Source organism: Pseudoliparis swirei, chromosome 9 (genome assembly GCF_029220125.1).
Source record: "Pseudoliparis swirei isolate HS2019 ecotype Mariana Trench chromosome 9, NWPU_hadal_v1, whole genome shotgun sequence".
Classification (NCBI taxonomy): domain Eukaryota; kingdom Metazoa; phylum Chordata; class Actinopteri; order Perciformes; family Liparidae; genus Pseudoliparis; species Pseudoliparis swirei.
In genome coordinates this window covers 22,533,018-22,557,947 of record NC_079396.1, presented here as the reverse complement: position 1 = coordinate 22,557,947, position 24,930 = coordinate 22,533,018, and the positions used below count along the sequence as shown (strand labels likewise).

At 42.4% G+C, this 24,930-nt stretch overlaps 2 protein-coding genes across 6 annotated transcripts in view; one reads left to right on the top strand and one right to left on the bottom strand.

The window, feature by feature from the left end:
- Positions 1 to 10,713, top strand: part of map3k12 (mitogen-activated protein kinase kinase kinase 12) — an 11,951-nt gene extending 1,238 nt beyond the window's left edge. Inside the window, exons 2-14 of one of the 3 annotated variants that reach the window (XM_056423088.1) lie at positions 202 to 722; positions 2,139 to 2,322; positions 2,447 to 2,638; positions 2,730 to 2,888; positions 3,592 to 3,750; positions 3,906 to 4,014; positions 4,890 to 4,999; positions 5,212 to 5,328; positions 5,829 to 5,960; positions 6,062 to 6,785; positions 6,872 to 6,939; positions 7,108 to 7,405; positions 8,808 to 10,713. In XM_056423088.1, the coding sequence (XP_056279063.1) occupies positions 263 to 722; positions 2,139 to 2,322; positions 2,447 to 2,638; positions 2,730 to 2,888; positions 3,592 to 3,750; positions 3,906 to 4,014; positions 4,890 to 4,999; positions 5,212 to 5,328; positions 5,829 to 5,960; positions 6,062 to 6,785; positions 6,872 to 6,939; positions 7,108 to 7,405; positions 8,808 to 8,957 (2,862 nt within the window). In that variant the 5' untranslated portion in view covers positions 202 to 262 and the 3' untranslated portion in view covers positions 8,958 to 10,713. Of the gene's footprint in view, positions 1 to 201; positions 723 to 2,138; positions 2,323 to 2,446; positions 2,639 to 2,729; positions 2,889 to 3,591; positions 3,751 to 3,905; positions 4,015 to 4,889; positions 5,000 to 5,211; positions 5,329 to 5,828; positions 5,961 to 6,061; positions 6,786 to 6,871; positions 6,940 to 7,107; positions 8,003 to 8,807 lie in introns of those variants that run through there. The other 2 variants (XM_056423089.1, XM_056423087.1) reach the window with 2 other exon arrangements.
- An 85-nt stretch (positions 10,714 to 10,798) lies between these two features.
- On the bottom strand, positions 10,799 to 17,649 carry pcbp2 (poly(rC) binding protein 2). 3 transcript variants are annotated; one of them, XM_056423093.1, is made up of 14 exons: positions 17,523 to 17,649; positions 16,849 to 16,972; positions 16,578 to 16,704; positions 16,392 to 16,415; positions 16,265 to 16,297; positions 16,009 to 16,125; positions 15,159 to 15,290; positions 14,944 to 15,072; positions 14,751 to 14,825; positions 14,448 to 14,507; positions 14,057 to 14,129; positions 13,902 to 13,957; positions 13,605 to 13,774; positions 10,799 to 12,034 (listed from the first exon to the last, which is right to left on the bottom strand). In XM_056423093.1, the coding sequence occupies exons 3-14, from the start codon at positions 16,644 to 16,646 to the stop codon at positions 11,998 to 12,000; spliced, it is 975 nt and encodes a 324-aa protein (XP_056279068.1). In that variant the 5' UTR covers positions 16,647 to 16,704; positions 16,849 to 16,972; positions 17,523 to 17,649; the 3' UTR covers positions 10,799 to 11,997. The 3 variants fall into 3 exon arrangements, with proteins under 3 accessions (XP_056279068.1, XP_056279065.1, XP_056279067.1); XM_056423090.1 differs by lacking the exon at positions 16,849 to 16,972 and having other exon boundaries at positions 17,523 to 17,613; XM_056423092.1 differs by lacking the exon at positions 16,849 to 16,972 and having other exon boundaries at positions 14,466 to 14,507; positions 17,523 to 17,613.
- Positions 17,650 to 24,930: the final 7,281 nt, after the last annotated feature.

Sequence of the window (24,930 nt, the reverse complement as noted above, 5' to 3'; positions counted from 1 at the left end):
ACAGAAGTAAAGGGATCAGTCGTTTCAGCACTGGCCAGCTCTACACGGCCATGGAGCTGTCCAGTGCTGATATGAACCTAGACTTGATTTTTATCTTGAAAAGCCTGAAGCATTAACTATTAACACAAAGATAAAATACGGCCATGATCACGATTATAAATAATTCTGCTGTATTTCTTCTCGTACCTCTTCTTTCTTCAGGCTTACTTCTCATCGTTCCATCCTCCATCCACCCTAACCTGCCGTGTTGGGGAAACCGCTAATGAGTGGGACCTGTATCCATGAGGCCCGTGCCCCTTCCCCCTCCCTGTCAGGCTTCAGCACCCCCATCTCAGAAACACCCTATCGAAGAATCGATGGAGACACCCCCGCCTGCACGCCCGAAACGGACCTGACCCCCACACAGTGTGTCCTCCGTAACGTGCTGTCCATCGACACCGGTGGGCAGGCGGCGCCGAGCGGCAGCAGCCCCACTGCCAGCGATGGACCCTCAGCCCACTTTGACAACAGCGTGCTAAAGCTACATGAACATGAGGCCTGCCAGTGGGGCGGCGCCGAGGCCGGGCACAGCCCCGAGGCCGGTGCTGTCCGGAGCCAGTCGGACAACATTCGGCTACAATCGGGAAGTGGAGGATTTTTGGAGGGACTGTTTGGGTGCCTGAAACCAGTCTGGACCATGCTTGGAAAGGCCTACTCCACTGAAAACAAACATAGCTATGAAGGTATGTGACTGCGCATGTTTCACCTCTGCTGAGTTTTTTTTGCAAGTGTATTTGACAAACAAAGAGAAGTGTGCGACTTAAACATGTGATGAAATTATTCCTGTGCCTGCGTAACCATGGAGATGCACAGTAGGACATAAATATCTGAGCTGATGGACGAAGCTTGAACTCTCAACATTGGTTGAAGGAGTGTTCAGATCCTTTATATACATTAAAACAACACGTCAAAGTCCTGCATTTGAAGTCCTCAGTGAAGTGTTATTAGCAAAATGTACTGGAAGTAACAGTTGTAAAAGTACTTTGCAGAAATATGTGACGGATATATTATTTTATAGTACGTGTGTTTGCGACGCATCGATGCATACTATAAAATATAATATAATATTTTTATATTTAATTTAATTTTACACTGCAGTCATTGGTATTGTATTGTGTATGCATATATGTTGTATATATACATATATATTTTACTTTGTATACTTCTTGTATACATCTATATCTTTCACTTGTATACATCTATATCTTTCATCCCTGTTTTTTATATTTTATTTTTTATTTTTATTCTCGTGTGTTTAGTTTATTGGTGCTGCTTACTGTGACGACAAATTTCCCCTTGGGGATTAATAAAGTATATATCTATCTATCATACGCAGCCGTTAGAGGCCTCGATGGTTTATCTACTTTATCAACAGTCAGGCGGCTTCTATGGAGCGTAAGATGAGTCATGCAGAAAGGAAGAAGGAGAAATGCAGTGTTAAAGTAAGGTATTTTTAAAATCGTACTTGGGTACAAATACTTTGTTATTTTTATTGCTCTCTGACCGCCACCATCAGCCGGGTTCATCCACTATCATCATGCTGCGGGGAGTTTTCGCAGCTGGCCAAGCAGGAAGCGTCATGTGCATCTGCCTCCTGCTGCAGCAGCTCTCCAGAGATCTGGAGACTTCAGTGGACCTCATGAAGAATTGATCTGCCCGTCTCTTTTATTCCGCCCGGCCCGTCTCTCTCCTTAGTGACCGCCGCTCGCGCAGTCGCTAAAGTCGTGTCGGTGTGACGGATGACAGACAGATTGGACCGCGAGTGGATTGTTGTTTCTCCCTCGACTCTTCTCTAATCTCTAGATGTCAACGTGCTGCTCTGATGGATAAGTTGTCATTGTCGCATTTGTTTGAACATGACAGGCTCTTTGTGGGACGTAATTGTGCCCTGCCAGCCTGTTCTAATGTGTCGCATGGACAGCAAAGCCTCTGACTCTCCGCTGCCCAAAACTGACTGGAGTGCCGATTGACATTTGGAGGAGAACAACAAAAAAACAACAACAATCTGTCCCATCGCCCGCGTTAATTCTGTGTGACGCTTCAGGCGTTCACATTTATTCATTGGGCTTCTTTCTGTGGACTTGTTGGTCTGAGTTCAGAGTCCTGGGAGGTGCCTTTTGAAGAAATCTCCGACCTGCAGTGGGTCGGCAGCGGGGCGCAGGGCGCCGTCTTCCGCGGCAAGTTCCACGGGAACGACGTGGCCGTGAAGAAAGTGCGGCACATCAAGGAGACGGAGATCAAACACCTGCGCAAACTCAAGCACCCCAACATCATCACTTTTAAGTGAGGAGAATGCACGACAGCCACACAGGGTCACGTATCATTTAGCTGCATGAATCTCTTGTGCGTTCCCGTTTTTTTTGTCCACTTGCGCATCGTCTCATCTGACTGCCGTGCTTCCTTCCAGGGGCGTGTGCACCCAGGCTCCTTGTTACTGTATCTTGATGGAATACTGCGCCCAAGGCCAGCTGTATGAAGTGCTGAGGGGGTGTCGCAAAATCATCCCCGCGCTCCTGGTTGACTGGGCCATGGGCATTGCGGGTGGTATGAACTACCTGCACCTCCACAAAATCATCCATCGAGACCTCAAGTCCCCCAAGTAAGTGGACAGGCCCAGCGCGGCTGCTTTAATGAGACACTCGGACAAACACGAGGCCTGATCACTTCCGTGTAATCTCCCCCTTTTGCAGCATGCTGATCACACACGATGACCTGGTGAAGATCTCAGACTTCGGCACCTCGAAGGAGCTCAGTGACAAGAGCACCAAGATGTCATTCGCCGGCACCGTAGCCTGGATGGCTCCTGAAGTCATCCGGAACGAGCCGGTGTCGGAAAAGGTGGACATCTGGTAAGTCCGACGAAAACATCAGCAAATAGACTTCCCCTCCAGCAGGAGAGCAGATCAACATTGTGAGTTACTAGTTTGTTATTTCGCTGATTCAAAGACAGATATCTGATATTTTGTGTGACTGTCCAGTTGCGATGTTCTACGTGCATATTTTTTATTTTTTTATTCCTCTAATCCAGGGGTCAGGAACCTTTTTGACTGGGAGAGCCATAAAAGCCAAATATTTCTAAATATATTTCATTGAGAGCCAAATAGTATTTTTAACGTATAATAAATTAAAATGTCTCGCTTTTAATGCGACTTCTGATGCTGCATGATGCTAGGGGGGGGGGGGGGGGGGCTCACACGCTGGCATCGGAGCTCTGTGGCGTGCAAGACGGAGAGCCGAGAAGTGTTAACGCGACACGTAGAGACAGAATTACATGCTGCTGTGTAGAGACGATCAATAACAGACTTTTAGTTTAATAAAAGAACAAAGACGTCTTTAAGAAAAGGACCTTAAATTACTTCTGCTGTAATCTGGGCTATAGAATTTTTTTTTTTTTTCAACTCAAAATTGTCTCAGAGCCATATGCCGTCACCGGAAGAGCCATATTTGGCTCGCGAGCCTTAGGTTCCCGACCCCTGCTCTAATCCCTTTGGTTAAAGAGGTCTCAACCTCAATGAGACTTCCTGAAGGAATACAGCTTGACTTCCCTTTAAGGTCCTTTGGAGTGGTGCTGTGGGAGATGCTAACTGGAGAGGTCCCTTACAAAGACGTGGACTCGTCTGCCATCATCTGGGGTGTGGGGAACAACAGCCTCCAGCTGCCCATCCCGGAGAGCTGCCCCGACGGCTTCAAGGTCCTCCTCAGGCAGTGCTGGTGAGTGACGTCTGAAAAAAATAATAAGGGAGGACGAGAGAGGCAGAAAACAAGCAGCTCAGAGTAGTAACCACGAGGAAGGCGTTTGCCTCTGTTTCAAGGACTTTGTGAATTTGACAGTGTGTTGTCAATGTCCCTTCTTGTTTTATTTGCAGGAACTGTAAGCCACGGAATAGGCCCTCTTTCCGTCAGATCCTTCTTCATCTGGATATCGCGTCGGCCGATGTGCTGTCCACTCCGCAAGAGACGTACTTCAAGTCTCAGGTATGGTTGCTTTCCTCCGATGAATCCCCATCTGGATGTGGAAGCTCTGCAGCTGCACGAAAAGACACAAAAATAATACATCGAAACATTACGGACACAAGGCTCACGAACAGTGTGTCATCAGACTTTAACTGTTGTTGCGAAAGGGTGAGTTATGATGTGGGTCTCTCGCAGCTCAATGGAAATCAGGACTAGGATGCGGTGAATCAAGTTTAACAGTATTTAATGGCAAGGAGTGTAAACGAAAGTTTAACAAATAACCAAAAGCTCACGATCGTGGGTTCCGGTAAAAGCTCCAAGGAAACAGGTGTTGCTGCCTAACCAGCATCAAGACGAAAATATTGATTTCCCCCCTACGTTGTGTTGTTAGTTGCATATCAGCCAATCACCTTTTCTCAAAGGTTAGTTAAACCTTTAACACCTTCTCGTTGGTTCAAAGTCCCGCTAGGAGTCAAATGTCATGAACCACGGGTCAAAACGTAACTTCCGGTCAAGTCACTTAAACGAGTATTTTCACAATAAAAGTCCCGTCTTGTTATTGTCCGCATTAAAGTCACTTTCACAGGCTTCAACTGGCTCCGACAGTTCTGAAATACTAAACTAACATTCACTCCATGCACATACATAACATTACCTCTTGCCATTGACATACACATAGAGTAAACATTACCCCTATGCTTCATAACACATTAACAACAATATCAATATTCTCCCTGATATTTCCTATATTACAAAATCTTTCTATATGTATTCATTTAAAGCATAAGACTTCCTCTGTACATGTGCAATATCAAAATAAACTATTACAACCTAACATTGCGAAAGGGAGTTGGTTTGAAAGTCAGCTCTGGTTAACAGCAATGTGCTCCCATCAGGCTGAATGGCGAGAAGAGGTGAAACAACACTTTGAGAAGATTAAATCTGAGGGCACTTGTATCCACCGACTCGACGAGGAGCTGATCAACCGACGCAGAGAGGAACTCAGGTCTGTTTTTTCTTCTTTTATTTTTAGATCTCGCATGCGTAGTCGGCTTAGATCGGGGTTCACTTCCATGTTTGAGGCCACTTCCACACACTCACATTGCTCCATGTCACGCGGGTGAAATGAGCGCGCTGAGTGCAAGTCTTTTGTGGAGGATTCGAAGCTCCTCATGCGGATGCACAATGACATCAGCAGCCTCTTTTCTTTTTCTCAAGGCATGCTTTGGACATCCGCGAGCACTACGAGAGGAAGCTGGATAGAGCGAACAACCTTTACATGGAGCTCAGCGCGGTCATGCTGCAGCTGGAGCTCAAAGAGAAAGAGTTGCAGAGGTACAGATGCAGCCACGGACAATAGGTACACACAGCAGGGCTCTCAAGTGTCACGCATTGAGCGTGACACTCACGTATTTCGGTCTTAAATCACGCACTCCCGCCACACATCGTATTTCTCACGCTGAAAAAAACTCTCGGCTATTTAATGTTTTAATGTGCCAAAGCGCGCAAACATGAGCTGGCCGCGCTGCCCTCACCGTGGAGGAATCAAGCGCTCCCCTGGAGTTCTGCTGTGAGGAGCCACTTATCAGCCAATCAAAAAAAAGAAATGGGCTACACAATAGCCAATCAGAAAAAAACCCGTATCTGTTGTATCTGGGTAAGATTTAATCCAGCAACCAATGAAAATAAAGCATCCTGGAATTGTGCGCGACTGACTGATATCCGAAAATTTCGTTCTTGCCTGTCTTCAAAACTTGAGAGCCCTGCACAAATTCTTGTAAACGAGCCACAACTTCGTCACACTTTGGTTTTCTGTGGGTGCTTTTTTCTTTAAGGAGAGAGCAGTCTTTGGATAAAAAGTATCCCGGTTTGTTCAAGCAAAGCTCCAGGCAGAGCAGCTCCTCCAACACCATGGACAAACTCATCAATAAGAGAAATGTGCCACAGAAACTGCCCTCAGGAAAGAGGTGCGAGATCTCATGTCACTCTGTATTTAATTGAACGATTGGTACCGGAGTGAACATTGTCGTGGACTGTCGTTGTCGACTAATCCCTCCCACTCTTCCAGGCCAGACATCCTCAAGTCTGAGGTAATCATTCCAAAAATGGACTCCTCTGTGACGCAAGTGACGATACCAGCCTGTCCCAACAGAAGCTCCACTTCTCCCAGTCGGTCTCGGAGGGTGAAGACCCGCCATCGCAAGCCTGGTAAGGGCAGCAGCGGGGACCTGGCTGGACTTAAGGCAAACCAGTCCTCCCCGAATCGGGACAAAAGCGCCGAGGCTAACGGATCGACCACCAACGCCTCCAAGCAGCTCCTGGAGCCCTCCGCAGCCCAGCGGGGCCTCGGCCACGAGCAGCAGCAGAGGCAGCTGTCCTCCTCCAGCCCGGACCTCATCTGCACCGCACTGGAGGCCGAGGGCCAGAGGAAAGGGGAGGTCTTTGTGGGCGGGCTGGAGAGATCGGGGAGCCTCAGCGCCTCCGCGGGGTTAGGGGGTTCAGAGGCGGGGGCGGCCGGTCTGGACGACCTCACAGAAACGCCGCCGCGCAGCGACACGCCGAGCGAGGACGCGGCGTCGTTCCCGTTCTCCAGCAGCCCCGACTCGCCGTGCGGGAGAGGGGCGGCGGCAGGGCGGGGCTCTCTGGGATCTCCTCGTCTGCCTCACGACGGGGAGGAGAAAGAGGAGGGAGCCGGCGCCGTCCGGTCGCCCCGCGGGGCGTCCGGAGGGATCGGGAGTCAGCACCTCACTCCTTCAGCCATCCTGTACAGGGCGGCCATCTCACGCAAACAGGTACGCGGCCGGACGTCCGGTCATGTTCCTCTGGCGACGCTGTGACACACGCTCAGCGGTTCATCTTTTCCTTTTTCTGACTACAGAGGCGTGGAGTGTCATCAGAAGAAGAGGAGGGTGAAGTTGACAGTGAGGTTGAGTTACCACGGAGACGGTGAGTAACTTCCCTCGAGCCGTTTTTCCGCTCTCTGACAGAGTTTCTGATTCATTCACAGAACAAAAGATTTTTTGGGGGAGTATTTGCGTCATTCTTGTACGTCCTCAATTCGGTGATATATAAAATAAAATAAAACTTTTCCGGTTTATTTTTATTCTCTTTCAGACGTCCGACGAGCATCACCAAGTGCCCGTCGGTGTCCACCTTCAGCTCAGAGAACCTGTCCGTGTCGGACGGCGAGGAGGGCCACACCACTGACCACTCTCACAGCGGCACCCCCGACGTGGTCAGCACCAACACGGACGACCGCTTGGACGACCGCAGCGACGACCTCCTCTCTCAGGGGTCGGAGATCCCGGCGGACAACACTGATCCGGCGCAGGCTTCCGGTGGCCTGTTGGAGAGAGACCCAGCGCCGGGGCCGGCCAGGGCTCAGCTGGACATCGGGCAGAATCCTAATGAGGTGAAAGCTGTCGGTCTGTGTCTTCTACATTTAAAAATGACTAAAGTAGATTTACTCAAGTTGAATATTAAATGTAGCCCTGCCTGTACTTTACATGGGTATATATATATATATACACTACCGTTCAAAAGTTTGGGATCACCCAGACAATTTTGTGTCTTCCATGAAAAATCACACTTTTATTTATCAAATGAATATAAAATATAGTCAAGACATTGACAAGGTTAGAAATAATGATTAATATTTGAAGTATTAATTTTGTTCTACAAACTTCAAGCTCAAAGGAAGGCCAGTTGTATAGCTTATATCACCAGCATAACTGTTTTCAGCTGTGCTAACATAATTGCACGGGTTTTCTAATCAGATATTAGTCTTCTAAGGCGATTAGCAAACACAATGTACCATTAGAACACTGGAGTGATAGTTGATGGAAATGGGCCTCGATACACCTATGGAGATATTTCATTAGAAACCAGACGTTTCCACCTAGAATAGTCATTTACCACATAAACAATGTAGAGAGTGTATTTCTGATTAATTTAATGTTATCTTTATTGAAAAAAGTGCTTTTCTTTGAAAAATAAAGTCATTTCTTAGTGATCCCAAACTTTTGAACGGTAGTGTATATATTTATTTTTTATTGTTTTATTATTTATTTATATATTTAAAAAAAATTATATATATATATATATACAAAAATGAAAAAAATTAGAATATTGTTATTATTTTATTTTTTATAATTTGTAAAAAAAAAAATGTCATCATTTCTGGATTCATTACAAATCAACTGAAATATTGCAGCCTTTTTTTTCTTTTAATATTGCTGATTTATGGCTACAGCTTAAGAAAACTCTAAATCCTATCTCATAAAATTTTAATATTTCCTCAGACCAAGTAAAAAAAGCTGAGTGTGAAGGTTTGTGAAACCCTCAAAGTGTTGTGGGTGTTAATTAGAATTTGTATGATTTGTTTAATTGTCTAATAGTGTACTACTTTTTTAAATAACTTTTTTAATAGAGAGAATATATTTTTTAAGCTTGCTGTAGCTAGCAAGCCATAATCAGCAATAAATCAGAAAAAAAGGCTTGCAATTTTTTTGTAATGAAATAGAATGCACAATATTTTTTTTTTTTTTTAATTGCATTACAGAAAATAAAGAACTTCATCACAATATTCTAATTTTCTGAGACAGTCCTGTATATATGAAAATATATTTATATATATATATATATTGTATATATATCCATTTGATGTTACTCCACATTTCAGAGGGAAAAAAAGTGAATGTTTCTCTGCCTCCTTCCCCCCCTCCCCCTCTCTCTCTCTCCCTCCCTCCCTCCCTCTCTCTCTCTCTCTCTCTCTCCTTCCCTCCCTCTCTCTCTCTCTCTCTCCATCTCTTTAGTGTCGGGCCCTGTGTGACGACTCTGACTGCGACAGCGCAGAGCTGGACCAGTCGGGTAGCGGAGAGCCAAGTCGTCCCCCCAGCGCCGGAGCGTGGGGGTCTCAGCCCCATCAGGGGTCTCCACTGGGCCCCGCTACAGGACCTCCATAGATCACTGGCTGCGAGCCAACACCTCAAACTACTAGTAATGCAGTACGTTACCGTGGTGACGAGGGATCACACCTCCTGCACCACTCAGACTATGACAAGTGGACTTATGGTGTTGGCATAGGACATTTGTCATAACCTGACATCCGATATTTTGGCAGCTTGTGACATCCGATAAATGTCATTTAAGTTCAGTAGTTTTTTTTTGTTTCAGGCAAAATAGTTACCGAGGTAACCATAGTCACTGCTCCAGCAGAAACCCTTCCACAGACGCACACGCACGCACAAGGTACCACACTTGTTGTCCTTTAAACATTAATCCTCACTCTGGGAGCATCCTCCATGATACTCCGCACACTAATGCATCAAATATCCATGACATACCACATGAGAAATATCTAACTTTATTTTATTTGTAAGATATAAAAAAAAATGTAAACAGTATGCAGCCCTGGGAACAAATGCATGACTACATGTTTATAATTTATGATTCGAATGTGTCGGTTTTATATTTTGTGAAAGTTTACACTTTTTTAAATCCTGAAAGTATTACTTCAGTTACTTATTTTTTGTTTTGTTAATAAATGTCAGCACTCAAGAAAAAAATAATGGAAAGAAAATCTCATCAAGATGTCAATCATGATGCTTAATTAGGATTCTCAGTAGGTACTATATTATTTTTTAACCCTCCTACTACTGAGTTTCAAATATACAAAAGACATGAGTTTTTTAATTTATTAAGATTTATCAAAGAATGATATGAGACCTTTGGGTTGACTCAGAAAATGCACTTTTGCCATTGTATGGTTTGAACATTGTCGTTTGTGATTTTATTCGTAGGATGTGAAATGAGTCCCTACCATTGCTAACCAAGGTACTATATAAGTAACACACTGGTGCTCTAGTAAAGGAGTACTTGCCCTCCTATAACATTGTCAGACTCCTAATGAACTGTTTAAGAAAGAAAAGTGCAGAATCGATGCAGCAGAACCAGAAATAACGGCATCTTTAATCTTTCTTTCTGGTCAAAGCCTCGCACCTACATTACCCACAATGCAACTCAATTCAGTTTAGCATTACGCTGGCAGCGACTGACGTATCCAGTGATGAGGAGCGTAAGAACACCTCCATTGTAACTCCACACCTCTTATTTTAATCCATTTCTCCAAAAACAATGCAGACTCAAATGACATCACACGTAGATGTATAAAAAAGAAAAGGAAAAAAGATTTATACAACTTTGTAAATCTTCGCGTGTAAAATGGGTGAGAGTTCCCCTTTAAGTTTAGAACCAAAAGGACTCCTGTAGTTCATAAGCTTCATAAGAACCTCGACGTTCCCTTCACCCTTTAAGATAACTGCTGATAGCCAGATAAGGAATAGAGCACTTCTCCGTGGTGGTTATTAGAACTGTAAGTATCCTTTGGGTTTAAATAGAAATGTTTTCTTTTTATACAGCATTGCACATTGTACCTGTAACATAGGAATTATATCGAAAGCAAAATATGAGTAACAATAAATAATGTATTGCTTAAAAAAATAATAAGTATGATGTTTGTTTAAAAAAAAAAAAGCGGGTCGTGTCATAGCTAGTTTGTTCTGTTGCGTCGATAAAGACAGCTGAACGAGAAATAAATGCCTATTTTCAATGACTTTAAGCATGTCCAACCTGTTCAAGTGTCTTTTCTTGATTTACAACATTTACACACTTTACGATAATAATAATAATTCCACAAGACAGAACCATGTTTTTTGATTAACAAATCGGAGCTTGACATCAGGGTAATGTAGTCGTCTCATCAGCTGCCTTTATGAATACGTGAACAGTACAACATACAAAAGGATTGTTTAAGCATTTCACATCTTTTTTATTTCTGCATTTCATTTCTTCAACAAATTAATTGCACCCAGATCTACAATAGTTTGAAAACGTGCACAAAAAACTTGAGTTTCTTCATCCTGCAAAGAATAATAAAAAATAAATCTGACCCAGGCAAAAAAGGATTGCAAGAAACTAGTGTTAATTCTATAATTCTCCTTCTAGTTCATAATGTAATACCTCAGCATAATATACTTATAAAGACCAATACGTCTTGTAGTTTTTGCCCCTTGCAGCATTCCCCAGCCCTGCAGTTAAAAAAAATATTTTCTCTATTTAAAACAAACATTTCAATGTTATTATCGTCATCATCGTCATTACTGTGGTCTTAGTAATTTCAGAGAAAAGAAAATATTTTCCTCTCATTCAGGCCCACACCTGGTGACCATGGCCCACCCACCCTTATCAGAATCCAATACACAACAATGCCAGAAAAGTCCTGATTGAGAAATAAAACGGATGGAAACACAGGAATGACACAAAACAAGTACTCAGCAAATTAGAGCAGAGACAAAACGTAGCTTAAAATTCTCCTTTGAACCAGCACTCAACGAAGGATGAATTACCTTACGACTAAAAAGGTTGTTTTCCTGCATACAGCTTCACCTGGACATCATTTACACCCACCGAAACCCGTTAAACCCACAATGCCTCATTTCGGAAGTACAGCTTCAAATAGAAGATGGCAAATATCAATGAATTCTACTCTTACACAGAGCTGTGTATTAAATAAAAAATAAATAGATATTTAAAAAGGGAAAGAACAGTCCATCTATAATGTTACAGTGTGTCTTTTTTTCTTCATTTTTTACATTTTAAGAAAAATCTGACATAAGAGAAACATTACTTATGCCTTTTCAGATTTTTCTAAAACTTTTAACTATATCAAGAAGATCATACAGATATACAGTAAAATAATAGGAACACATACAACAGAAGGAAGTCTTTAGAAACTATCAGCAAAGGGAATTTAAAAACATAATAAATAAATAAAATACCAATATTATGATGATGGGGTAATTACAACTGAGGAGATGTCAAACCAAAGCAGAGGAGAAAACAGTGAGTTTATAGTACTTGGTTTTTGCATTTAGTTCAATAAGGGACCTCTTGGTAAAAAGTAGGGGGAGGGGTTACGTTAGGTGCTGATGAAGATCCTCCATGTCAGTTGGCTGCGAGTCCAGTGGCTTCAGAAGAGAGCCTGAGGAGGAAAACAGGAACACTTTAATACCGTAATAATGTTGGGCTCTAGATACTTAAGAACACATAGAGCAAACTTAAATGTGACAAATTGCTTAATGGCTGCGTCTCTCGTGCAAGTCGCGTCCACACAGACCGCGCGCGTTGCTGCAATCCAAAAGTCTAAAAGCCGGTAGTCTCCGTGTCCACGGAAAGACATGGGAGGGCTTTTACTTTGAAATGTAAACAGGAGCCGCAGAGTTGAAAATAAATATTGTTACTGGTTTGATGTCAACACCCCGCCAAAAGAGCGCATTATTGTATTTTTGCTGAAAACGGCGTGCCTCAAAACAAATATTTAAGATCTCGAATCTCTGTGTGGCCCGGGAAGTACGAGCTCCCTTCTGCAACTCAGCAAAAAAAAGCCTCCCAAAATGACTAAGTGAGGAGCAAGATAAATATTTGATCGTTTACATCCTCTTTGGAATGTACCCAATAGTTAAAGCTTTGTTTACAACATCGCGTGCCTTTCCCTTCCGTTTAAACAGCGTTTCAGCAGTTGCAGGTAAAGATTAGGAGACGCTAATCTGTTATCTTTAGGTGTATTACAATATTTCAATAGTGGCGATCTAGAATTTAGTTGCGGGCACTTGTGAACCACATATTTATTAGATATTTGAAACTTAATTCAAAAACATCAATAAAAAATTAGGGTCAAAATATTTGCATGTGAACATTTTTTTAATTTATTTTTTACATATTAAGTACAGCCCTTTATTTTCTGATATTTTCATCCTGAACCAATGGGACTTCCTGGCTATGAACAGCGACCTGGTCAATGCAATAATGAATACATTACCCCTAATAATAATCATAATGGATTCAATTTATACGGCACTCTTCATTCAAGAATCTCGGAGTACCCCTCTTCGCACTCTAATCCCTTTAATAAATCAATCACACTTTATTTGTACAGGACCTTTCATAGAGGCAACTGCTTTACAAGCACACAGGAGACGGTGCCAATCTGAACAGTAAATACATTTAGACTAATGCACATTACAAAATGGTTCAAATGAATGATATTAATGGAATTCCAAATGAAGTAAAATAGATAAAAGCCAATAAACAAATAGTCTATAAGAGGGAATTTAAAACCAAGGCCGTACACATTTTAATAAAAAAAACAAACAGGCTAAAAAGGAAGGTTTTGTATAATCAAGTTATTTTAAAACAGACATCATTTACTGATGAAGTTCAAAGTTTGACGCCAATTACAGTATCATCACCAAAGTAATGGAACGGTCAGTTTGTACCATTTGTGATCTTTAAAGCATCTTCTCCAGTCTTTTCTCAGACTATCATGAATAAGGATGAAGTGTATTTTCCTTCTTATGTCATTGACATGACCAAAAGGCAAACTAGACATACTTTAAAAAAAAATACTCCAGAAAATAAATTGAAAGGAACCCCATTATCCAGTGGATGTTAAAATTCCTGTAAACGGCACACTAGATTATTTAAAAATGTCATACACAAAGTAATCCGCCTGCTGCTCTGTGGATGTGTTGCAGTGGCACAAAGCCGCTTACCGGGCATTGATCAGGTACTCAGCCAGGCTGATACTGGCATGGGTGCCGGTGATGGTGACCTGTCTGTCAGTGGAGCCCTCCACGGGGTTGGCAATCTTGATTTGAGCCCCTGACATCGAACGGATCTCGTTGATCTTGGTGCCCTGACGGCCAATGATGCAGCCGATGAGCTGAGGGAGACGAAGAAATATGTGAAAAGCGCATCGGCACCTCCGAGCCCACGTGGGCAAAAACACAAACGGCAGTGAGAAATAAAACAAAGAGTAAAGTGGCAAAACGGACACGAGCGAGACTCACGTCGTTTGGAATGGTCAGCTCGTGAGAGCCAGTTTGTGCAGAGGTGTCCATCCCAGCTGAAGAAATGCAAAGAAAGCGCCATGAGAGTGTGTTGACGAGGTGGATTATTATAAATCTACAGTCATCGCGTTCCCTCTTTCAATCTGTCCACCTACCCTGGAAGCCCTGGTTGCTATGTGCAATGGGGAAGGGGCTCTGCTGCATGGCCAGCTGGTGAAGTTTGGTGAGCTGTTGTCACAAACGGAGGAAGGGACGCGGAGAGCGAGCAAAAGCACGAGTGAGGACATTCCAGAATGCACGTCAACGCTGAAATTATTTATTTTTTGCTAAGGGGTTATAGTCATGAGGAAAATGTGAAATGGGACTCAGGGGTTAGACAAAAAAGGGGGTGCAATATATATCATTGTCAACATGTTTAAAAAGTTTAGGATTGTTAAGTGGATATCAGGCAGTAGAACGGGGGGGGGGGGGGTTGTTTGGAAAAAGTGGGATGACAAAGGAAGGTGGCATGGTTTCCAAAAGATTCAAATATATTGGATCACTTACAGAGGGCCCTTCACTTACATCAGCCTGTGGCATGGCGTGCTGCCCTTGGACAGCGTATGCCTGCAAGGAGACAACAGTGCTTAGGGTACGTGGCAGTGTCACACACGGTTTACTCAATACCCATCAGGGCCCTGTCTCACGACCACAAAGCCCCGGGCACGCTACACAGACACAGCACAGCGGCAACTAGAGGATAATTAAATTGCATTGGAAAGTGGAAATATTTCCACCCCGAATCGCGAACACTGCCGGTACAAATAAAACGAGCGACAGATGAAGAGAACAAAAACAACCGTTGTTTACCTGACCACCCGCAAAGATGACAGGAGAGCCTGAGGGTTTGGGTCTGTACGGGATGGTCACTCCCTTTGGTGGGGACTGAAGAACACAGAAATAGCCACCACTTTGTATTAAAGAGGCAACTTCAACAGGAACACGGGAGAACAATAAAGCATCAAAAGCGTCGTGAACAAATCATCACAAAATGTGTCCGTACCTCAAGCATGACGACGCAGATCTGCTTGACACACTCGATAATGGACTGGGGGGTCCCTGCAACAGTGATGGCACGCTCCGTTGAGTTGGGCAACATGTCCCCTGCTACTTGTACCTGAGCTCCTGCCGACTGCAAAGACACACCCACAAGCAGACAACAAGGGTGAGGACCAATCAGGGATGAGATCAAAAACAAAAAGCAGCGCGGCGACAAACCTCTCGGATTTCCTTGATCTTGCAGCCACCCTTGCCAATGAGTGAGCCACACTGGCTGGCAGGCACGACGAGGCGCATGGTGACCGGCGGTTTGCTGGTGGCTGTACTGTTAGTCATTGAGGTGCTAATGTCCTGCAGGGAAGGAGGGAGCCCAAGAAGAGTGAACCCTCCTGTTACCTTAGGGTCAATTTGACCCCATTCAATGTTTAACCCTCCTGTTACCTTAGGGTCAATTTGACCCCATTCAATGTTTAACCCTCCTGACCTTCTCGTACTCTTCCTCACGCCTCTCGCACGCAACCACACAGAGAGGAGAATATTCTGAGAACATATATGAGAGCACACATAACAGTTCACCTCTCCACCAGATCACCTAACCTCTTTATATTTGTGTTTTTTTTTTTTCTTGTGTGTGTGTTGCTACTATGACAAAAATTTCCCTTAGGATTAATAAAGTATATATCTATCTATCTATCTATCTATCTTACCTTTATATTTACTGACATATTTTACCCTCGGGGTCAATTTGACCCCAGCAATTAAAACCTCCAGAAAATTATTAGAATTAATATTGTTTTCCAAGTTTAAGTGTGAGGTACTTTATGTTTGTTTGATGACTACCTAAATAGCCCTTTAAATATATAAAAAAGTTGATATTTCTTATGTTTGACACAGTGAAAAACAGCCTGGGGTCAAATTGACCCCAAAGAACACCGACATTAAACATTGAATGGGGTCAAATTGATCCGAAGGTAACAGGAGGGTTAAGAAAAAAATTAAAAAAAAAAAAACCTTGAGTGTCAAATCTGTTGCAACGTGTCAGATTTAAGATTCAGCGAGGAAAACTAACCTCCTCCAGTTTCTCGATGATCATGGAGAAGGCTTTAAAAATGGAGGTGGTGGGTCCCGCGAGGGTAATGATCCTCTCCGGACAGTTCCCCTCCGAGATGTTGATGCGAGCTCCACTCTGCACAGACGGGAGGGAGGGGGGAGCAAAACAGGAAGTACCTTCAGACACAGAGGTATCATATGACACCTGGTCACTGAAAGTACAGACATATTTCACCTCTTTTACACGCAGCTTCATGGAAAAACTAAACGCTTACCTCCTCTCTCATCTTCTTAACCGACTCTCCTTTCTGTGAGGAAAGCACAAATACACAATATTCACAAAACACACAGAGGGGGCCAGATGTAGATAGTAATCATTCTGGCAGTGAAAGAACAACTCACCTTGCCAATGATGCTACCGACCTCCTGCAGAAGTAAACACAATGCATGTTAAAGCAATGATCCATCACTTAGAGAGTACGAAAAAAAAACAGTTATTTGTGTACATGGAGATTGCTCTCAATAAAAATGCAAGCTTATGGGGTCTTTTGAACTTGCTATCAAACAATGCATGCAGTCACAACTCACCTTTCCATGCATGAGTAGCCTGATAGTAAGGGTGACATTAAGTCCTCCTTCGACCAGGCTAGAGTCCATTTCTTCTGATAAATCCAGGCTGAACGACGAAGTGGGTCTTTGGTCACTGGGTGAATGTCTGAAATAGAGTGGAAAGTGTGACCGCCAGGGACAAATATAGTGGCTGGAAACTATGAGGACATCTCGGCAGAAAGCCTCGTTTTCTAAAAATAAAATAATGTCAAGAAGGTGCCGTCAGTGCAGCTGTAACATCGTAGTGTACCTCGATAACTTCAGCGCGTCACGCCTCACTAGTGAGTCGCTTCGGTGCAGTAATTCACTGGCCCCGGTGCACTCAGTCACATTAGCACAATGACCCACTGTCTCTCCGAGGCGACGTCTATGTCCTGGCGTCACACAGTTGTGGCGGCATTTGCATGACGATTTTGTTTTTTAAAAAGAGCATGAAAGCAATCGTTAACAAATAAATAAAACACACACGCGCGCGCACAAGGTCTTAGCCGCCTTGAGCCGGAGCGCGCATCGATCGCGTGCGTAGCGACAGGGCTCGTGAACGTGAGCACCGTGGAGCCGATTTCAGAAAGAGCATCGCAGCCAGTCACGCAAGCAACAAATGGAGGCGAAGTAAAGCGTCGTAACATTCCTATATTTCTACAGCACCGTGAGAATAATTACGTCACCACGTCTGTGAAACACACTCGAACGAAAGCGCCTCGCAACTCACTCCGAACCGGCCATGGAGTAAAAAAAAAAAAAAAAAAAAGACATCGCTATGGCTTTCCACCCAGGTCGCTAGCGTTAGCATCGCCGGATCCAGGAAATAGTCGGATCCCGCGGCCTACAGAGGTAACGCCGTGTTATCCCCGTCCTTCACTCGGAGGAGGGGAAGCGAACAGAAAACAAAGCCATGATGGGGTGTTTTTTGGAGGGTCTTACCCGAGCGGTCCCTCGAAGTGCGTGCAGGGGGTGGGTAGGGTGGAAGGGGAGAGGTTCGGGAGGGAGTTTTAAAAGGATCCGGGGAAGAGGGAAGAGACGCCGCGGCTCGATCAGACTCCACTCTCCTGCTTGGCACAAAAGACAAAATGCGTTCAACTTTGACCTCTCAACTGCCCCGCCCCCTTTCCCGGGTCAGGCCCGCCCCCCTTCACACAGGATCACATTGGCCAGTCCACATAGGAGCTCAATAAATGTGGAAAATGTATTACGTTTTAGACAAATAGTAACAAATCAGTTGAAAGCTGGTCAGAGCTGTACTCATTGAGCACAATTATTATGGCTCGTATTAATTGCTTTTAATCGTTTTTATTACTTACTTTTGACAATTTGTATTACTTACTTTTAATGTTTCTATTACTTACTTTTAATGGTGTGTATTACTCTTAACGGTTTTTAATACTTACTTTTGAATGGTATATTTTTCTTGAATTTAAAATGATGTACTGCAACTTTGCATTGTGTGTATTTATATTACTATTAACAAATATACTATTTGTTATTGTTTTATGTTTTATGTTGAAAGGTCTGTCAGGGGACTACAGATGCAAACTACACTCTGGTACAGTGCATTGAATGGTGACAACTTTGTTTTAACTGTACATGGCCCCTTTTAAATAAAGATAATAATAATAATATTAAATTTAAATTAAAATAATAAAAAATAATATGTATATTTATATATATTTCATTCAGGAAAGAAAATGCTTAATTTTCTTTTTCATGGTGTTTAGACTTGTTTACTTTAAGACAGATACGCAGAGCGTTATTAATATTGGTGATTAATAAAGAGCAGATTGATGTATTTTATGTGATGTTGTATTTTTTAGGCAGTATTGGAAGTGGGTATTTCATATATCATTAAGTTCATGATCATTTTGGATAACATTTCACATTTAAAAACAACATCCAACCCAAAATTCACCGCTCTCAACCAGGTAAATTTGCAAATTTCATTCATCACATGTTGTCAGTCGACATGGCAGTAGTTATTGTTTCCATTAGTACAACTTTAATAACAAGAGTTGGACTGCTGAAGCATTCCAACTAATAGTAGTTATTGGCTCACTGATCATCATCAGACAATGTGCTGCCACGGACCCCACCAACCACACACTCTGCTGCAGTTCTCTGGAAATCCAGCAGGTGGCAGCCTAACTCTGTGAGTGTCTGAGATCTGAGCTGGTTGCGGTCCTCTTTTAAATCCTACATCATTTCTGACGTTTATTGAACAATAAATAGCACTCACCGTAGCCTTATTTAAAAATAATAATAATAAAATGTTCACTCAATTAAATATATAACGTGAAACGTTATCATTCCCAGGAATATTTGGTTGAATGAGTCAGTGTTGTAATAGGCTGCTAAAATAATTATATTAATTATCTTAATCTCTCAGTACTGACCTGGAGGCTTCTGTAGGCTTCAATGTTTCTAATGTAGATTAGACAGTTGGTCAATAATTGGATTACATGGTTAGAGCAAGAGCAGAGAATTAGCCATAAAATGGGCCTTTACTGTGGATGGCAAATTGATTTCACTAAAATCCAGAGGCATGTTCACTAATGTATTTTAAATCTAAACTAAATATCAGTGTGATGTGGTGCCCACCAGGCTGTTTAACCCTGATGATATTTGAAAACTGCTGATACAGTATCAATGTATACCCAAACGGCAGAAATAAGAAATTTTAGCTCTATTATAAGGTGTTTAAAAAAAAAGAGTAAACAATGAATATTGACTTTCTGCTTTATGGTTGTTTTGTGTTTTTTGTCACATGATTAATGGGATACATGAGGAACACGATTGTCAGAAGACAATCAAAACACTGCGTTGTACGGTTAAAACTTCCCAGCCGTGATGTTTTTATATCAGAGCGCAAAACAAGTCAGGAAAGCAGAAGAGATCAAATGGAGCAGTAGAGCCCTAGACCATGTGTTCATGGTCTGGTTGACAGCATATCTTGCCTGAACTCACTCAGCTCATGCTCATTAATCTGGTGCAGATCAGAGCACCCACAATACAATGATGAGAATAGCTCGCTATTGTCTGTAACTTATCTTCTTTTCTCCTGAATCGTAAAATCTTCCATAAATCCGATTCTGTATCAGAGCTGATGTCCTATACCCAGCCAGGATTTCACACTGTTGTTTACATGCGTGACTTATGATTCACGTCTCAGTTTCTTGGGTTCAAAATCACCCTCCGTTGGATGGATCGCCTCCTCGCTGGAAGAAATCGAGCTCAGCTATTCTGAAAGTAGTTTCTTCTTCTTTTTTATTTTTTTACTCAAACATGAATCCAGGCTGTAGATGTTGGAGCTTGTTTTACAAAGCCATCTGTAGTCCAGCCTGGAGGATGCCAGGCGTACGAGGCTGGTGCTGTTTTTATTTCAATAGAAGCAGAACCAATTTTTACCGAAGACAATATTAAGCTATAGTAACAAGTACAACATCCACTGTAAGCTCTCTTCCTGCACACTATACAGACACTGTTGGTTACCTTCGCATTGAAAATGCGGAAGGTTATGTTTTGATCGCCGTGTATTTATTTATTTATTTATTTGTATGCGTGTTACTCGCATAACACAAAAAGTATTGAACCGAATCGCATGAAATTTGGTGGGATGATTGGTTATTATCTGGGAACTATTTGATTAGATTTTGGTATCAATCGGGTCAAAGGTCAAGGTCAAGGTCATGAAAAGGTCAACATCTTCTTTTTACCATAGCACGGTCAATTGTTATCCAATTGGCAGTCGACTAATGCCAACATGTTCATAATTCAATACCCAATCTTGTGATATACGAAGGTATGTGCTACCGAGTGCCCGTTATAGTTTTTAGTACACTGATGGGTAAATAAATGGAAAACACACAAGAACAAAGAACACATGTCCGAACAAAAGACATTTAATTAGGGGTGAAAAATAAAAGAAAGAAGCTTGTTTCTTTGATCTCAAGAGCGATCACCGAGAGAAGGATTATATAAAAGACAGGAGGTGCGAGCTCTTCAGCTTTTTCAATCAGTCCTCTGGCCCTTCATCTGTGTCTTCCCCTGTCATGTAATAATTTATATAATCATCTGCTTACTTTAATCTCAGAATATTTCCCACATTTTGTGCTCTTTTTTTCGGCGTCCCAACTTTTCTCAGTCGTACCCCTTTCTGTCAAATTCAATGCAACCGCCTCTTGTTCCCGTTTTTTTTTCTCTCCTTCAACACTTTTATCTGACATGCCCACTGGCACTCTCACTCTCTCTCTCTTCGGTCTCTCTTCCCTCCACCAGTGAGTGGTCATTGATTACTGTCCATGAATTGTATGATGAAATGCCACTCGCCCACCTAACATCCTCTTGTCGGCTGCCCCTGACATCCCACTGCCTCTGCAGACTGTCTTTGCCCGCCTGTATAATGCTCACCATGTTACATCTCTACGTGATGGCCCTTTGATTCTGGCATCCCCTTTCTGTTTCGTGAGTGCAGCGTAGCTACGGTGATCACGCTTATTTGCTGCACAGGTGCAATTTTTACATCATTGTTTACAATGACAGAAATCCTATGTGTTCTCCTCCGCTGTTAATTGTCCGCCCGAATTAAAGTCAATGATCCGGATTACAGTGGGAAAAACCTGATGACACACTCAAGGCCAGAGAGAGGTATCCAATTAGTCATCTAATTAGCAAGTGAGTGCCGTTTTAGAAAGCAGAGGTCCTGAAAAGAGATAGAAAACTAAAGGACAGCTGTATTCAGAATATGGTATCACAATCACAGTGTATTCGCATTTCTGATTTGTGTTGCATCCACATAAACACTGAGTGTGTGTATGTGTGTGTCTGTGTGTGTGTTGCAGAGGAAAGGTTGGGTGTCATGTTTGACAGAGCCGTGGGCAACTTGTACAGATCTGTTAACTCGCTCAAATGGAGATGCAGAGCTGCACAGTGGGACTGAATTCTCTCTGCAGGGGTGTGAACACAACCAAAGAGCTCGAGCTCGTACGGCGACCGCTGCAACGTCACAATACCTTTCCACAGCCGTCGCGGGATGGTGGGCCTGCAGGGGCCACAGCGAGCGGTGACACGGCGCCCACGTGAACTGTCCAGTCGGGAGCCAGAAGGAATATCGAGTGGCTGCGACTGCCCACCACCCTTATTTTAAGGAGATCTTTCCACAAATAGGTTGCTCCCACCGAGAAGAATAATTGGCGCGATATCTTGGGGGCTGGAGCGCGACGAGTAGTGTGCATTGTAATGCCAATCCTCCGCAGGAAAGAAACGCAGTTTTGCATGCCAGTGGGCTCGCTCTCTGGACTCTTTATACTTTTCATTTTTTCCAAGCTCAAAATGAAATATTCTTTGAACACAAAATCAGCATTTTTAAACACCATGCAATTAAACAAATCATTTCACCATTGCCGTCTTTGGGTTGAACCGTGGAGTGACCTGAAGCGTCCTCTCTCTGCTGCTTGTCTTTACAAAATGCATCAGAGCATCCCCACAGGTGCTCCTAATAAGCAACACTGATTGCTGCTGCTGCTCCTGCTGCTGCTGCACTCTGGGAAATGTAGTCTCACACAACTACCTCAGATTCAGCTCAACAATTTGACCCCAGGCTGTTTTTCACTGTGTCAAACATATAAGAAATATCAACTTTTTTATCTATTTAAAGGGCTATTTAGGTAGTCAACAAACAAACATAATGTATCTCACACTTAAACTTGGGAAACAATATTAATTCTAATAATTTTCTGAAGGTTTTAATCGCTGGGGTCAAATTGACCCCGAGGGTAAAATATGTTAGTAAATGTGAAGGTAACAGGAGGGTTAACCATATATCAGTATATGGTGATTCATACAATTATTTCCAATTATCATGGTTACGTGAAAATATTGTGATTGTGAAAATGTGCAGTTCAGTTGTATCTTTTTTAAATGTCTTTCCGATATATTTGTTGTTTTCTGTGTGTTTAACAGTTGATGACTCGGATGGCAGCTGGAATACACAGCTCACCCTTAGTTCATCTCCACCTTACATTATTGACTCTATCTCCAACAATGTTGGATGGATTACCATAACATTTGGTGCAGAACATCCTTGGAGCCCACAGCAGTTAGAGTCCACTGATCTCCTGACCTTTCCACTCCATCATTAGGTGACATTCTCCTGGTTTTCTGTGAAATCTTTCAACAATTGTTGGATGGATTGCCCTGAAATTAGAGGCATTGTTATTCCCTTCAGGCTGAATAACCCCAGTAATCACCTTACATTTTATCCAATGCCTTCATCAGGTGGAAATTGCTTTCAGATTTCTGATCGGAAAACCTGCAGAAGTACAGCGACGTTCCGATTGGCCTCGGCCGTACACTGTGTTTACTGCTATAAACCTCAGCATATTGTCACTGATCATGTTAGCATGCTGTCTAGACCTTTCTTATTTGACCCTGTTACACTAGAACAGCAACACACACATCCCCATTTAAACCCAAAAAAAATCGCAGATCCAGAAAGTGTTTCTTAAGCAGCGGCACGGCTTAGAAACATGGAAAGGGAAAGCAACATGCGCACAAACACCTGGCAGATATGTTTTCTGAGTCATACTAGAATGCAGTTTGTTCGTCCTGGAGCGAACACCGAATATGGGAATTGTTACGTGAAACAGATTGTCGATGACAGAACGGACCGATCTGACCAAGCTCATAAAGAGTTTGGCAGTTGATGGTGGAACAGCTTTCTCCCTCCTCCAAAACACTCACTATACATCATACAGCACTCACTGGGAGGCCAGAGACAAAGCAAGATCCATCCCGCTATTTTCACTCCCTCTGCCAACTGCTGAAAAGAATACCTCATTTTGTTACTTATTCCATTTCAAAGGAGAACAAACCCGCACGCTTCGCTTTCATTTGAAATCCCTGCCCGCGGACTAAATGAACCACACAAAGTACACTAACAATGACGAATGGGTCGCGAAAGCAATTCCTGTTTTTCTCCATCGGGAAAATAAATTGTCGAAGATTGAATGGCGATAGTTGTCCAAACCGCTGCATCTTAAATATTGAAATCAAATGTTGCAAGGAGACTTTTTTAAATGTGTTTGTTTTGCCTCTACCAGCTTAGCACCCAGGGCGCTGGGTGCTAAACTGGTTAGACGTGGTCTTCTTATCTCATAAGGTTGAACGGTTTATTAAAGAAAAAATAATGTGCCACATCAAAGCTGTTGAATTGTATTTAACTCCTTGTATTTTTGTATTATTTGGTTCTCAAATGAAAAGCAAATCTTATGCAGTGTTATATGGCAGTGTTTGGTTTTAATGTTTGTCGAAAAATATTTAATTCAAAAGAAATATATATATATTTGTTATGCATGAAATGCAATCGAGAAGACAGGCCATGACCAGATGAAGATCACTTTATTTGTTTTTAATTTTGCTACGAGGAAAACACATTGGAGCTCCTGCATCTCGTGAATACCTGTTACTCAATTACTCTCAAGCTAAGCTAAGCTAAACATAAATAAGCTAAGATAAGTTAAGATAAGATACAGTCTGAAGATAAAAGGACACAAGATAAGATACCTATAGATAAAATAACATACAATCATTTCAGATATAGTCTAGAGATAAAATAAGATAATATACAGTCTATGGATAAGATAAGGATTATAGATAAGATAAGAAACAGTCTATAGATAAAATAAGATAAGATACAGTCTATAGATAAAATAAGATAAGATACAGTCTATAGATAATATAAGATAAGATACAGTCTATAGATAATATAAGATAAAATACAGTCTATAGATAAAATAAGATGAGATACTGTCTATAGATAAAATAAGATAAGATACAGTCCATAGATAAAATAAGAAAAGGATTATAGATAAGATAAGAAACAGTCTATAGATAAAACTAGAATGGGCACTCGGTAGAGCGCATACCTTCGCATATCACAAGATTGGGCATTGAATTATGAACATTTTGGCATTAGTTGCATGCCAATTGGACAAAAATGTATCGTGCTATGGTAAAAAAAAGAGTTTGACCTTTACATGACCTTGACCTTTGACCCGATTGATCCCAAAATCTAATCAAATGGTCCCCGGATAATAACCAATCATCCCACCAAATTTCATGCGATTCAAGAACATTTTGACCTGTTCATGACCTTTGACCTTGACCTTTGACCCGATCGATCCCAAAATCTAGTCAACTGGTCCCCGGATAATAAACAATCATCCCACCAAATTTCATGCGATTCGGTTCAATACTTTTTGAGTTCTGCGAAAGATTTTGACCTGTTCATGACCTTTGACCTTTGACCCGATCGATCCCAAAATCTAATCAACTGGTCCCC

Coding starts and splice junctions, on each gene's coding strand:
- pcbp2 (XM_056423093.1), bottom strand. CDS start 16,646: ATGGACTCTAGCCTGGTCGAAGGAGGACTTAATGTCACCCTTACTATC. Junction 15,291..16,008: donor TCATCGAGAAACTGGAGGAG/GTTAGTTTTCCT, acceptor CCTTCCCTGCAG/GACATTAGCACCTCAATGAC. Junction 13,958..14,056: donor TAGCAACCAGGGCTTCCAGG/GTAGGTGGACAG, acceptor GCATTTCTTCAG/CTGGGATGGACACCTCTGCA.